Source organism: Etheostoma cragini, chromosome 1, assembly GCF_013103735.1.
Source record: "Etheostoma cragini isolate CJK2018 chromosome 1, CSU_Ecrag_1.0, whole genome shotgun sequence".
Classification (NCBI taxonomy): domain Eukaryota; kingdom Metazoa; phylum Chordata; class Actinopteri; order Perciformes; family Percidae; genus Etheostoma; species Etheostoma cragini.
In genome coordinates, this window is record NC_048407.1 from 19,943,067 (window position 1) to 19,959,601 (window position 16,535).

Below are 16,535 nucleotides of genomic sequence, written 5' to 3' on the forward strand. Positions count from 1 at the left end.
CCCCCCCCCCCCCCCCCCCCCCCCCCCCTTCTGGTCCACTCCGCCACCCCGGTGACTCGGGTTTACCGGTAGCTACACCTCTCTCTTCAAGCTGCCACCATGGGTCCCTGGGAAGTTCATATTCAGTCAAACTCTACTACCTCAGCTGGCGCCATGGTCGCACACTCTGTCTCGTGGCTATCTGCGTTCCAACTCCAAGCTTCCAAAGCTCTACATGTACTGTACACTACTACAGAGGATGCGGCTGGTTCCCCATAATTAGTGTTTGCATTTCTCACTCAGGCACTTTCAATAGGACACAAACATTCACGGGAGCAACTTATTTACAAACACACCTGTTCCAGTTTGATTATAATGTCTCCTAACGGATTGACTCTGAACGTTTTTTCCTATTGAAAACAGCCAGTGTTGAGCGGCATTCACCTTTTGAGTTGTCCAACTTCATGCATTGACCTCTTTACTTTCTCTTTGCCAATATTTCTTTTCCCGACATCATTACACTCCGAATATTTTGCCAATGTCAATTTTTGTATTTTACTTTTAGTTACAGAGCTTTTCTTTGGCTCATAAAAGTGATCGGTCTGTGCTGCTGTTATTGTACTGTACAATACATTAGGTACCTCTTATATTCTGGGCTCATCACGTTAAGGAATATTGTGCTAAAATGTTCCATTTAGTGGTCCCAATGAAACAGTTGCTAATACGATACTTTACTTGAATTCTGCTTGCAAAGACATTTGTTTTACACATGAGGAAATTACGACATGAAAGTATTATTATTATTATTATTATTATTATTATTATTATTATTATTTAGAGGATCGTACATTGATAATGCATCCTTTGCATGCAATTTGTGTAGCATCGACATGCATTTGTAAAGCTGCAGAATACGTGACCTGTACCACTTAAAGGGGGTGTACTTAATATTCAGAACATTAATATAGCATCAAGCAACTGTGTGTGTGTGTGTGTGTGTGTGTGTGTGTGTGTGTGTGTGTGTGTGTGTGTGTGTGTGTGTGTGTGTGTGTGTGTGTGTGTGTGTGTGTGTGTGTGTGTGTGTGTGTGTGTGTGTGTGTGTGTGTGTGTGTGTGTGTGTGTGTGTGTGTGTGTGTGTGTGTGTGTGTGTGTGTGTGTGTGTGTGTGTGTGCGTGTGCGTGTGCGTGTGTGTTTTTTCTGAATATAGAGTACAGCCCCTTGAAGTTGGGGTTAATTTATATCCATTACTGAAAGATATATATTGGTTCATATGACAGAGAAACTGATTTTAAACTCATGTACCTGTCTTTATTTTTATTTTTTTATCCCCATCCGTTACTGAGCACTGGGGCTCATTTCATGACACATACGGCCCATACTGGGAGAAAGATTTTTATTAATCTACAGTCATTAACCTCATTCCAGCACATATTTATGCAATTTGATGTGAATATATTTTCCTTGTGAACATGTTTTGGGTTATTTTGTTACCGTCAGTGGTATAAAATTGTTGTAATGTTTAAATTAGAGGCCATGTCTGGATATACCTTGTTTAATGTCCTGCTTTTATTGTCAGCTCCAGTTTTTCTTGTCTTCACTCCTCCGGATGCAGATTTATAGTGTCAATAAGCAGTTTCTGAAATATTCTTTAAAGAATATGAGACACAGACAAGTACTGGTTCTGTTTGAGTCACTCCTAGACAAAAGTCAATCTACCTGGCTGTTTTTTACAGCAAATTTAACAAATGGGAAAAAAAGGGATTTCTTTTTTGTTTGTTTCATCCTCGGAGGCTTTCTAGGAGTGCATCAAACCTCTATGCAACAGATGTGTTATTTATTCCAAGGGTAATGAATTCACTTTTCACTTAAACTATGCAGAATGCAACTTTAATTTAAACGAACTTCAATGTAAAGAGTTTAGGTTCTCAGGCAAGTTAACTCAGAGAGAGGGCTCAAAGTCTTGAGACATCACCCTGGTCCATTATAATCATTTATAGAGCTATCACTTAATGTGATAGCAACAGTCTTGGGCAGTTATATGACTTTTCTAGAGACACGTTGTCTTCAGAGATATGTTTTCTCTTCCTAGTTCAGCACATGGAAGCTACAGGGTCTCACTGTCCCACAATCCTATTCATGACATACAGTACCGAGGGCAGATCGGTGTTCTCAACAGAGGCTTCAGGTGTCATTTCTTTCTCTCTTCTCTCAGACTATGAATACTGGGTATTCTCAGAGGTTGCTCTTTGAAAATTGCTGTGATCCCGTTTGGCCTACAGTGGACCAGTGTGATAGAAAAGCGTGGCATCTGCGGTCTGACATACCATTGCAAAAGAAGTACGCTGAACTCTGAAGTGATGCTGGTCTTTAATGAGCAGTACCTTCAGTATGGATTAGGTAAGCACTGCATGTCGTGAAATTGCACTTGTCGTAGAATGGTTCAATATGAGCTTGTGTTCTACTGTTAGTTTATGCCTGCCTGTTTTTTACAGTTTAATCAAATGGAAAAAAGTTTTTAAAAAAACGAAAAAAAGATGGCCTTTCTATAGTAATTCATCAGGATTTTCTCTCAATGTCCATGTTTACAAAACTATTCTCTCTGAACAAGGCCAAATGAATGAGCTTAATGGCTAATGAGAACATTCATGCTTGCTGCGATATCAGTGTATTCTGACGGGACGGCACTCTGGGGATGCCATCCTCTGTTACAGGATTAACAGATGTACAGATCATGCTGAAACCTGATAAAGAATGTGGAAATAAACATTGACTTTACTATAATGGTAGTGTCTAGTTTTACATCCCTCCTTTGTTTTATACACATAAATAACACATTTGTGTCACATGCCTTTCTTTAACAGTGAGAGGTCTCTCAAAGTGGAGTTGGAGTTTTACCATAATATATTTCATTAGAATTATGGCATTTGTTTTTGTTGGAGGTACGCAGAGGCAGTGTGGTGTTATCCTTTGTACTGGGGTATTTCAGCTTTTTGCTTCTACGCAACTAAATTTAAAATACATTCAGAAATTTGGCAGTTTTTAGGGAAGCAAATAGAAGCAATACAAGTTTGAAACACGACTGAATACCTTATTGTGAAATGAAGTCACCACCGCATAGAGTATTGTTGAAATTTAAATACCACTGAATGTATAGCAGTTCTCCGTATTATAATTAAGATTAAGTTAATTATTAAGATAACTTTTAGACAGTTTCAAGGAATCTAGCCAAAAATCTAGTTTTTAAATCCCACCACTTTAATAGATTTATTTCTCATTGCTATTTACACTTGACGCCATATTCCGTTGCTCTTAAGACTAAAATTATGTCTTTTATTAGCTTCCATAGATTTACTGCATTTGCCAGCTGTACTCATTACTGTAAAACATATTTAATATTCAATTGACTTGTAAAGTATGATGCAGTAATACATTACATAAACTGCCAAATAATAGTTTCGTTAGTCATAAAGTTTTTTTTAGTGATGCATCCGTAATAATAAACCAATGTGTCCATCCTGCTGCATGTTGCTGATATACTGTATGAACTACCTTTGAAGACAGGCCTTAAATGGTAAAGGTGTACTTGTACTCTGAGGTATTGCTTTCACATTAGTAAGAGATCTCAACACTTCTTCCACCACTCTCTAAATGCCACGAAAAAGAATATTAATTCAACTAAAAAAAAACACACGTCACACAAGTTGGATAATGGTTTATATTTATATATATATATATATATATATATTATATTGTGTTTACTTAACAAACATAATAAATGCAAAGTCTCCAAGTTAGCTGTAACAATAAAAATACAATTTCTTTGTGTCCTTAAAGTACATAGAATTAAAACAGCAAAACAAAAACCGCCCTAAGTAGTTCACAGAGAGGTACAAATATACAGTACAAATCTATTTTATTCAAAAAACGGTACAAATAAAAATGCAACAAAATAGAGATATTAATGCTTTGTTAAAGTCAGGTAGGTGTAGGGTAATCTAAGGGGGCACTTTCGGTCAACAACTAAGGCTTCTGATAAAGATCAATACATATTGGTACGGCCATAAGATATTAAAACTCACTATACAAAGTTCATACAACCTGGATTATACTTGAGGATTGAATGTTACATTTACATCATTGCATATATGTTGCAGATTTAGGCATAAAAAAAAAGAAATGCTGTTTTTGTGTTTTTTGATAGTAACATAAAAAGCAGTCACCTTGTGCCAAAAAGTACAATATCAAATCTGAAAATACAGATTCTTTAAAACTTTAACCATTTCTTGTTTATCCTGAATAATTGGACACCAACAACACTAAAATCATCCTAAATTCACCTTTGCAGTTCAATATGGGATCAAAAAGGAAGTAGTTCACATAGGGAGTAAAAATCCCCACTGCCAACATCACAAAACATAATAAACCATTACATTATCACCAATGGAAAGCTATCTGATTAATGCAGCTTGTCTACATTTATTCAAAACGAGATTCTTTTGAGCGGAAACTGTGGAACACAGCACAAGACACCAAACACAATCCATTAATGGTAGGGATAGAGAAAAAAAAAAAAAAACTACTGATCTTGTGCAACAATAAAAACCACAGATGTGTGCATGTGCGCAAAGAAGAGCTTCCATTTACTTCACTTCCAGACATTTATAAAAACTGAAAAAAAAAAAAAAAAAAGGTATGAGTGTAAAGAGTGTATTCAAAATGTAACGGATAAAATGAATAAGAAAAAAAACACCACACAAACTTGCAGATTTCATGGTTGAACCGTCTGAAAGAGAGCTGACCATCACCCTTTGAGAAATAGGAATTTCTGCTCATGAGCATGACAATAGTGTCAAAGCTTTGACATTAATGACTTGCTCTCGTACAGCCTGAAAAGGTAACTACTTGGTCGGAACGAGGCAGTCTACCAAAAGCATTTTTTTTTTTTTATTTCACACACTGCACAAAGCAGAATTTAAGGCATTATTGACAAGCACCATCAAAGCTATCTACACAAAAAGGAAGAAAAAAAAAACATCTATCTACAGAAACACACAACTTGTGATTTTGTGTGCTTTACATTTTGAAATTCTTCAATTTACCAACAGGTTTAAGTTCAAAACACTGTAAAGGGCATTTAGTGCAATTACTTACAGCAACAGACTATCAGCGATGTGAATGAGATTCATCGGACATTTTGGTAAAAGAAGTAGAGCTTTTCCTGCTCAACGCGCTGCTCAAAAGCAGAGGGAAAGAAACAAAAAGGCTCATGGGCAGCGAAGGATGGTCTGGCTGTGAGAAGTAACAGGTGGCACTGCTTGCACCATTTAAATCCCATCGAATGCCCAATTTGACCCAAAATACAATGGCCAAGTGGCTTGGTCATTGTGCCAAAATAATGCTAGGCAAACGCTTGGAAATATGAGTAATCTCAGTAATCTCAAATGATTTGGCTCTGACCATGTGGCATCGTGAGAAGACAAGAAAACTTTACTAATCTGTGAGTCAGCAGTGTGCTATACACTGCTGTGAACAAAAATCCTATAACCAGACATCAGCGTAAAATAACTGCATCAACCCAACCTGCCCTACTGCTTCGGAGAGCTGCACTTACGACAACAAAGAGGACAATATTGACTTTACTGCATAGAAAATGCCAAGACTACGCAACATCTTTTCAGGTATTATGTATATTGCTTACATCGTGAAAAAGACTCAATGTGGTGAGCTTCTGATGGTAAGATGTATTATTTTGAAAAACTCCAATTGCAAAGCATGTTAAAGGACAGGTTTACATTTTTAGTATCTTATTGTATCTTAATACAATACTAATTCCATGTGTACAGTGAAAAAGTTCAACTCCGCCAAGGAGGAAATGTTCTCCGTTCGGTTTATTAAAAAAAAACTACTGGCCTGATTTTCATAAAACATGGTGGAAGGGTGTAGCATGAGCCAAGGAAGAACACATTGCATTTTGGAGCGGATCTGAATCAACTATTTTTTTTTTTTTTAACTTTCTTTAATATTGCAAGTCCTTCTGTCCATACTGGCCATAAAGAGATCCCTTTTTAATGGGATTACAGTTTAAGTGATGGGATGGAGGACAACATGTTTGACATTGGAATAGCATCGGGAAGGAATCTTTAAACAACCAGTATGGACAGGAGGAATGATTACAGCGTCCAATAACCGTTTATGGGCATGTGAGAATTGTTTTAAGACAGACTTGAAAAAATGTTAAACCCTCCTTTAAAGCTGCTCATAATGACAGTACCAGAGGATGAGACTAGGCCCAGTTCAGGTGACTCGGTGACAGAGGGTTGGGCTGGACACTCCGTGAACTAGAGAACTTAAGAGAGTTGAAGACAGACAGACAGACAGACAGACACACACACAGACACACAGACAGACAGACACACACACAGACACACAGACAGACACACACACACACAGACACACAGACACACACACACACACACACACACACACACACACACACACCAGTATCTGGGGCTGATGGACAGAACCAGCACATTAGTCAGACACTAAAATTGAATACACTGTCACTAACTGACCATCCTTTCTGAGCACATCCAATGAAAGGAAATAGAACAGGTAATGCATGAAATATTCAAAAGTGATCAAATGTTTTGTCCAAAGATCTGACACGAAAAGAATTTAACTGGTGCTGTGTAATTTACACATTTCAATGGGAATGTCTGCTTAAGGAATGTAGTCGGATTATAAACCTCTGAATGATTTTATGTGTGGTCTAATTGCACTTATTTTCAATTTTACCCTTTTGATTTCTTATTTTCAGTAACCCAGATGAAAACCTGTTAGGACAAAACTGCAGCATTCATCTTGGCTAATTTGTAAACAGGGTTAAAAATGCAAGTCAGATTTTTTTCTCTCTTTCTCTCTCTCATCACAAAACACTTCAAACATAGTCCCTTCATAAAAAAAAACACATCTACTGTCCTGTGATTCAGTCAGTGTGAAATCAATGACATTTTTCTATGTGCAACACAAGACAATCAAAAGATCCACTGGATAAAGTATATCCTAGTACAAAAGCATAGGATTGTACACAGTAAAACAAAAGAAAGAAGATGACTTGATAATGATCACAACGGAATTAGAGTCAAGCCTTTCTTGGAGATGCACTTGAGTAAAAGATAAAATATCATCAGTGTGATGGATGATCAAAGAGAAACGGCTTAATTTACATATATTTCTTGAAAAATGTATCATGCATTGCTTGTGTAAAAATACTGAAGAATTAATGAAATAAACACCAAAATAGTGCACCACCTTTAAAGGTCAGGGTCAAAAGAGGGTCAGATCTCATACCTCAGAGATATAAAAACAGCCGACGAGAGACTCCTGGGGGAGAGCAGTACAGCCGCATGCTGTGAAAACAACTATTGCTTTAATTTGGTGAATGAGCAGAAAGTAACAAGGACAAAGAGAACACCTGGTCACTGACTCACTCGCATGCCGGCTCTCTCTCTACAAGACAAACAACAAGGCCGTTCCGCTCCTCTGGGGTTTTAGGCTAAATAGGCCTGCAGCCGCTGATGTGACCGGGTGCCGTCTCATTCCCACAGGTAGCTCTGATGAGGACGACCAGCCAGAGCCTCCTCCGTTGATTAAATCATTTAAAATTGCATTAAAAGTCACCGGTCTGGTCGGGGAAGCTTTGAGGTATAGCGAGGAGGAGGGAGGGTGTCGCTCAGGAGGAAGTGGGTAAAGGAGAAAAAATTAAACACTAAGAGATATTCCCACTGATGATACTGGAATGCAATGTCTCTCGTTATCATAGAGAACAAAGCCTTATTCCAACCGTGTATGCAAACACACTCACACACATGTTAGGGCCCTCACCCTAAACCGAAGGGCATGAGCCATTTTTTGAGCAAAAACTGATTGCTGAACAGACACACTGATTGATTTATCACTATTTTGATTGTTAAAGTGGGACGCGCCGCACCTGGCCTGAGAGAGGATCCTATTCTTCGCAGACCGGCCTGCTGAAAAGGGAGGAGGGGAGAGTATCTCTGCTGACAGCAGAAGACTCCTGCCACAGAAGCATAATGTAACATACGTCAACAGTTAGCGCCAACAGTGCCAACGTCGCCACTGACAGCAACTCCACTCTTTTTTTTTGGGGTAAATGCTTTTGAAAGAAACAGGATCTTAGGATTGGAGGGGATAAAAGACCACTGTCAGGGATCTTTTAAATACATCAGAACCTGCAGAGTTGGTAGCTTCACTGTGCTACAAACACATTCTTCGCAGTCATTGGTCTTCAATAAGATGGTTTGGTCAAAAAGGAAGCAAGAGTGTTCTGAGTGTGATGGTAACCTCCAAGCATAGGTATGAGGAAGTGGCGACAAAGGAGGAAGGGAGGAAGAGAAATGCAGTGTGCAAGGACTATTGTAGGCATTTCATCCGCTACATACTTTCTACTCAGCTGTTCCTGTCTGACCTCAGCTGGTTGTGAAACCAAAGGCTTGTATTCTTTGGCTGAGTGACAACCAAACCAAAACTGCTCACCAGATAGACTAAGTATATTTTAGGTGTGCAAAATCTCATACATTCTGAGGCTACATTCACACTCTTTTTTTCCCCTCTTTCTCTCCTTGTCAGAATCATTTTTACTCGTGGCAATCTATTCTATACTTGCTACCAAATGTGATGCTACTTCCCTGCATTAGAGCGCCCCTCAATGGACAGTTTGACCTCCTGGGTGATGAAGGAGGGCCTTGCGTGGCTGGAGGTGCTTAATTGAGGGTGCGGCCCTTCATCTCCCTTCATACTGTATCTTTGGAGGCCAGGTGAGGACCAGCGCCTCTGAGAAGCACCTAGCGCAGCCTGCATTGCTCCCATCCCTGGTCCCGCAAAAGCAGAGCCCTCCGTGTGCAAGTGGTAACTGCTCTGGCTTCTTGGATGCTCTGCTGAGGTCCTACTTTGTCTGATGGGTGTCTCAGTGTGCCCAACAACCCCAAAATGTGTGGCTTCTTCCTTATCGACCGCATCTTTTTCCCCATCCCTCTGTCTCTCTCTGTGGATGCGGTCTAGCCTGAAATGAGACTGGGGCCGTGACTGCTGAGGGGCAGGGGGCCCCATGAGCTGGTGTCCAGGTCCTGGTGTAGCGTTGGTTTTGCTCAAAGTCCTGGACAGGTTCTGCTGTTGTTGTTGCTGCTGCTGCTGCTGTGAATGATGGTGCTGTGGTTGTTTCTGCTGCTGTGGCGGAAGCTGCTGCTGCAGGGTGATGGACACACACACATCTCCTACTTGCAGATGATGGCAGGCCAAGCCGTAGAGCTGGGCTGTGCGCTCAGGGCTGCAGGACGACCAGCCCTGCCCAAACACAAAAAACGGGTGCTCCGGGGGCACATCGATGGTCACTTTGCTCTGCTGCTCCCCCACAGTGAAGTGAAGCGACACGAGGCCTGGTCTTTGCTGGCTGGCACGGATGTCCACCACCATGCTGGAGTCAATCTTAAGCCCGCCACTCACCTCAGCGCTCCGCACAAAGTCCTGAGTCTGCAGATCCTCCACACGCTTCAGTTCCCCAGTGGCCAGCTGGATAATGGCTCCCTTCATGAAGTGTGACGGGTTGGAGGGACCTGATGCCGGAGCGAGGCTTGAAGCTAAGGCCTGTGTCACATCTGCTGTAGGCTGGAGAGGAGGCTGCTGGGGGAGCTGCTGCTGAGCTGTGGTCAACTCTACCCTTTCAAGGAGGCACACTCTGGCTGAAGAGTCAGAGGCTTTAAAGCTTGGGTTAGGGGAGGCCATGGTGGTAGAAGCATGGCTGGCTGAGGCATCATTAGCCTGTCCTGGGTAGTGTTGCTGTGGTGGTTGCGGCTGATGCTGCACGTGATACTCCAAAGGAACAAGAACTGGTTGCCCATTGGCAAGCATGACGGCATGGCCTGGTTGTAGGGTTTGCTGCTGGAGACCGGACATTCTGGGATCATTGTAACTTACAGTCTGGGCCGTGTATGCAGTCCGGCCGGACTCTTCATGGACATCTCTGGTTCTGTGGGCCCCCTGAGAGAGGTTCAAGGGAGCAAAGGACACCTCTTTCCGCACTCCACCTTGGCTAGAGGAAGCCAAACGACCAACCACATGCTGCACCTGGAAGTTGATTAAAGGAATTAAATGTTAATCAGAAAACTTATAATTTTGCTGAAACACACAAATGTATAAATGGCTTGTGAAACGTTCCAACAAGACATCTACATGTTTTCCCACAGCAGCAGCCTGAATTACAGCAAGTATGAAATATCTGTGTACGTCAGTAAATACATTTTAACCATCTAATCCTTTGAGCCTCAAACTCACTCCAACGCACAATTTCTAATGATGCGTGACATGCCTCAACATGTATAGAGGTTAACTACTTGACACAGCGGATCCAGGTTCAACTCCACGCTGCGTCCCTTTGCTGCATGTCATTCCCCCTCTCTCTCCCTTTCATGTCTTTAACTGTCCTATCAAAATAAAGGCCTAAAAGGCCAAATTTATAACAATTTATTCCTTAACCAACACGAGGATTGTAAATATTGCCCTTTAGTAATGCTGCTGCTTCCAATGTTTAAAAAATTATGATTTTCTTGGGATCTATTGATACTTCTTCCCTTATCTGGGGTATTTTAATTGTGCACACTGGAAAAATGTTTAATAAAGGGTATAAATGAACAAGTAATCAGGTTTTTCCATCTCAGATTTCATTGCGCTGGAATATGTAACAATAATATACACATTCCCTTATTGAAAAGGAGCAGGGAGAAGGATCCCTATTCTCTGCCCTCTGTGTATTTACAAGTGTTTGGTTGTTTTTAATCACTTACCAAGAAAAGGGGTTTTGCACTTATATATTTTTTATCGCCCATTTTTGGCTAAAAATTAGAATTTGGTAAAAGAGATTACATGGACTCAAAACTCAAATTAGAAGGCTATGTGTCTTACCTCCAGGTCGCTGTCTGGAGTGCTGCGCTGGCCAGGTGAGCTCCTCTCTTCCAGCCTTCGGTTCAGCAGGCCTCCTTCTTGGCTATACTCATGGGCTGCACAGTTGGATGCTACCTGTAGCAGACGTGTATTTCTGGCAGCATAGGCTGAATCAAGTACAACCTCCCTAGCTCCCTGCTCTTTATCGCCTCCATTCATCTCTGGTTCATTCTCTTGCTGAGCACTGTGTGGGTCTCTGGAGGCAGCCCTGGCGCCCTGAGGGTGATAGAAGACAGACAACCCTCGAGAGCTGAGCTCTGTTGCGGGCATGACTCCTAGTGTACCAAGGTGCTGCTGGGCAGCTTGCTCTGAAGGCAGCATCAGCGGGACACCGCTGGATACTGCAACTTTGGCAAAGGTATGAGCCGCTACCTGGGCCTGAGGAGGTGGGGAAACAACACCTTCCTGTATGACCGATGGATATTGAACAAGGTGGGAAACTGCATGGGGCTGAGGAATGGTGCCTGAGGGAGAGATTAACGATCCCGGGACAAAGCCAGGTGTTAGAGCGTAAGGTAGCGCTGCATAAGGGGAACTAACAAATTGGAGAGAGGAATGAGGGATCTGGGCATACCCAAGAGGAGGATAGGAAAGGCCTGGATGCTGCAGGAGAGAAGAGTGTACAGTGTAGGCGGGAGAGATGTGGCTTAATACTGGGTGAAGACTAGTAGGCGAGTAGGTAACAGATGGAAGAGCCACTTTGTAGAGCATACCGTACTGGTCAACTGGCACTGCTGGAATGCTATCAGAATTATCCACTCCATAATGAAGCCCTGGCTGAGCGCGCAGCCACTCTCCAGATAAGGTCCCGCCCTGAGTGTCACTGTTGGCTGCAGAGTTCTGGGTGGACACCACTTCATCTTCTCCAATACCACCACCAGCACTACTGCCACCAGCACTACTGCTGCCTCCACCACCCCCTCCTCCTCCTCCAGCAGCCCCAACTCCTATTGTCCCTCCAGCTCCACTGCTGTTACTAACTAGGAGGTCCCTCTTCTTAGGAGGCAGGCTCTCCTGGTTCCGCTCCTGAGCTTGTTTCATTGCAATCCTCTGACCAAGCAAGTGGCTTTACTGTACGGCACAGGAACTGAAACTTGCAAGCCAGTCATCCCGCACAGCAACCAGTTGTGAAATCACCTGGCTGACCTCGTCTGCCAATTCTCCTGGAACAAAGAACAAAATGCAAAAGCACATATAAGCACCACTCAATTTTTTATCCCTAAGTTGGATATTTTTACCATCACAATGGCGCTAAAAATTATGAATATACATGTCAAGTTAGATGAAAACAATTAAATGACACTATCAATATTTTCAGGATGGAAAGCATTAATGCTGTACTGCGTGACTATTTCATATTTATTGATGAAGAATGTTGTTACAGGTTTCTTCAAAAAATAAACCACTAGATGGGTCCTAATACGAACCTCACTTGCCCGAGATATAAGATGCTTAGAACGATCCTCATCTTGTCTGGGTCCCTTTACAGTACATACTTGCACCCCAACAGAGGTTCAAGGGAGCAAGAAGTTTATGTGGCCAAGTGTAAAAAAAAAAAAAAGTCTGACTACATGCACTTTAGCACACGCCATGTCATAACCGCCACCTCTCAAACTGAAGAATTCCATTAAACAGTTATGACAATATGTGATTTATTGCTTTTGGATTGTTTTCTGTAAAGTTACACTAAATAATATATTGTGGAAACATTATTGCAACACAACAAATATATCAGAATGTCCTGTGTAGTGGTTCAATAGTAATCAAGGGCAGCATTTGATCATAGTATCATGTCGCCCATCAGACTTGTTATTCGTACCCACCATCCACACACCTTTACATCAAGTTTCTTTTTATGTGGGAGGTTGGAAAAACCTTATTTCACACTGACAGTATCATAATTATTAATGAGTTCGACCAACTCTGATTTTTTACGCTGTATAATGTTTACATAATATGTTTTAATTCCATCAAATTTAAAAATGTTTCTTTAGATTCAGTCAATTCAGACATAGACCTATTTGGTAAAAAGTCTAGGATTTAAAAGGTTACGGGACTTTGAACAAGTCTAAAATTGGAGAACATGAGTTTCAATGACATATCCACCAGAGGATTAAACACCATGGTGTTCAAAAAATGAACAACCAAGAAAGTAGTGGTAGGGAATTGCATATTAGTTACACTGAACTCACAAATACTGCAATAGCACCCTACAACCATCTAGCAAAATCATGTCGGACCACTGACACCGTTACTTCTTGGTTTTGCTTAATATTAATTCTATTCCAACATAAAAATGAACAAACATGCAGTACAACTGTGACTGATCCATTAAGTCCTGTCAACCTTCTTTCTTTTTTAATGAAAAAGGTTTAAGGTTGTATTGTAAAGCCCTACTTCATTCAACAGAGGTAAAAAGAAACATAGATTAATCTTAAGGTAATTCATTGGACAAGTTTCAAGAATCAGGTTTGCCTATTTATTATAAATTGAACTTGGAACATCTGGTCTGTTTCTATCTTGTTTTTATCAGTCAAGTAATGCAATAACTCACTAGAAGCAACTGGAGCCAGTAATGCAGCATGTTTTGCTGCATTACTGGCTCCAGTTGCTTCCATTACTGGACATTTTGTCCTTTTATTTTGAGTCAGCAAAGTTTTTATTTTGTTATATTTTCTATTTTGTATCTTATATTCACGGTTATACTTCATTGTTTTCCTCCATAATTGGACATCTACATGCCTGCTCCAAACAACATCTCATTGTACAGTTCAATCAAAATTAAAGTATCTCGTATCTCTCTCTGGTTTATAAAGCACTTAATGGCTTAGGGCCAAAATGCATTTCTGGTCTTCTGCATTATGAACCATCCAGACCTCTCAGGTTGTCTGGGGTTATGTTTTCTGTCCCGAGTCACATCTAAACATGGAGAAACAGCGCTCAGTGTTCATGCACCACATATCTGAAACAAACTCCCAAAAATTTGCAGATCCGCTGCAACTCTGTTGTCCAGACTGAGGATCTGTTCGCCGCAGCCATTTCTTTTAAATCAATTGTTTCTTACACTGCACTGGAACTCTGTTCTTGTATTGCATACCTGTCTTACTCTATGTAGCTTGTTTTTGTTTTCTAGTCTATTGTTTTTGTCACTTAATGTTTTTATCTAAGCACTTAAACCTACCCTGTATGCTATAAAATTAAATGCGCCTTGACTCTCTCGTATCTTGTCATCAGATTGTAATCAGTCCATGGTACAGACACGAGTGGGTTCCTGGTTTCACTAAGCACGGTTGTCCAGAAAAGTCAGTAGCTAAAGCTGCTTCCTGAAACAAACCCCTCAACAGCACTAGATAAGAACCTTCTGCGTTATAAATGTTGTTTTAAGTCAGCGTTTTCTTCCAGTTGACACAAGACTTTACTTCAGAGTAACCCATATACTGAAAACTGTGTTGAAAAAGTGTTTACCGTAAGCTAGCTAGATAGCTTAGTGGCTGACTTGGCTAAAGTTAGCTCGCAAATAGAAGTCATAATTTTCCAGTAAACACAGGTAAGGGACAGCATGACACTTCGCACATTAACACTAAACCTAGATAGTGAGTTCAAATGACAGACGGTTTATGAGGCAATTTAATTATCACTATAATTTATCACTGGGCACCAGCCCAGAGGTTCCGGCTAGTTAGCCACACGGCTAACACAGTTAGCTAGCTACATGAACTGACTCAAGTCCTGCTCGACTCCCATCTGCTTACAAACACCTTGGAAATGCGATAAAATGCGTCCATCAACGATAGCTCTGCCTTGTGGACTTACCTCCAAATGTCATCGCGAACAGGCGTTTCTTAATTAAAAAAAAAGTTGATATACGGAGGAACAATTGAAGAAATCAAGGCTAGGGAGTCGAGCCCATTTCGCAGGCCAGCAGAGGCGCTCACCAATGACGTCACCACGTTTATTCAATTTCCTCTTTTTCCTACATGCATGTTTTTTTTCTTGCATCATGCACTAATGTCCAGCTCGTATCCGTACTCTTAATACATCCATGCACGTACCATGGATGTATAATAAGAACGGAACGTACACCAAGATGTAAATCAGAAAAATATGGTTACTCTTTACTTTTTTGTCCAACCTACATTCAACTAAACACAAATATATAGCCTTCTTCTGTAAATTTGCATAAAAAACCTCCTGGTTATCTTTTTAATTACAATAAACCTTATCACTTATTGACTTTAATTCGTTCTGACATCTTTAGTTGCAGTAAAAAGCTGACTACAGAGATGACCGGTCACTTTAGGCACACAAAACATTGGCTGGATTAACGTAGGGACTGGGAGCCCATATTGACCCCAATTTCAGTTTCAAATATTTTGATTAGAAGCGTTAGTGTGATATAAACTGACAGAATAAAACTGCTTTATTTTTTTCATTAGGCTTAATTCCCCAAAAAAGAGAAAGGAAACAGAAGAAAGGAGAGGGTATATACAGTCAAACAACCCATTCACCAATGTGTGTTGTTTAAAAAAAAGTAATAATTTGGGGTAATTCATGTGTATTTCTTTTTTGAATATATATGCCTTCAGTTTCAAGATAACCCTAATTCTGTTTAGGGGGATTTTTGCTGCCATTAGCCAACCTAGTTTCTATAAGCTACAGTATTCCAATGCTGAATTAACGTTACCTGGCTTCAAGTGTGTTGATTTCTCTGTGCTAGTGTGATCAAACAACTTTATTTAGGAATATGCACCATGTGACTACAACATAAGCTAAAAATTAAAAAAATAAAGTTTTAAAAGTAGATTTTGCTTTTACTTGAGTGGAGCAACTTAATCAAATTGCCAGGAAAAATTGACAGGGCAGTCATATGGTGAGCACTTTAACACAAACAAAAAGCTTCTGACCATATGGTTAAAAGGGCAGGTGTTGATACAGTAACTAAAAACAACTGGAAATGGTCAGGGTCTATTCAAGGTCTTTGGGGGGCCCTAAGCAGAACAATAGGCCCTTTTCGCAGCAGTAGTTTTTACATGTCAATAGCAGGAAAAGGACTTCACACATTTAGGTGCTCCTCATCTTATCAGCAATCAGTACCTCTAAAGCAAAAGCAAAACATAAAAAAAAAAAAAAAAATGTGTGCGTGTGTTTTTAAATAAGATTTGGTTATATTAAAATCCTACAATAATGCTATATTTCACAGATGAGGTTAGGCAACAATAAGGAACTAAATGTTATACTTACCCTCTGGAGCTGTGTTAACCCTCCTGTTGTCTTTCGGTCAAATTTGACCCCTTTTCAAAAAGTTTCTACATCAGAAATTTGGGTTTGTAGAAGTCAGTCTCTAGCACGGGAGCTATGTAAACCTGTTGCTCATTTATAATACAGTAAAAGACAAGGGCCAAATGTAAAAATCAATGTGCACTTTTTATGTTGCCTCTTTACTACAACTTTTTCCCCATTTCCAAGATACAGTGGGTACGGAAAGTATTCAGACCCCTTTAAATTTTTCACTCTTTGTTTCATTGCAGCCATTTTCCAAA

General features: G+C 40.6%; 1 protein-coding gene across 1 annotated transcript; it reads right to left on the reverse strand.

The window, feature by feature from the left end:
* Window positions 1–6,653: 6,653 nt before the first annotated feature.
* On the reverse strand, window positions 6,654–14,932 carry atxn1l (ataxin 1-like). Its single transcript, XM_034870687.1, has 3 exons — window positions 14,809–14,932; window positions 10,957–12,158; window positions 6,654–10,122 (listed from the first exon to the last, which is right to left on the reverse strand). Exons 2-3 carry the CDS (start codon window positions 12,034–12,036, stop codon window positions 8,680–8,682), a joined length of 2,523 nt encoding a protein of 840 aa, XP_034726578.1. The 5' UTR covers window positions 12,037–12,158; window positions 14,809–14,932; the 3' UTR covers window positions 6,654–8,679.
* Window positions 14,933–16,535: the final 1,603 nt, after the last annotated feature.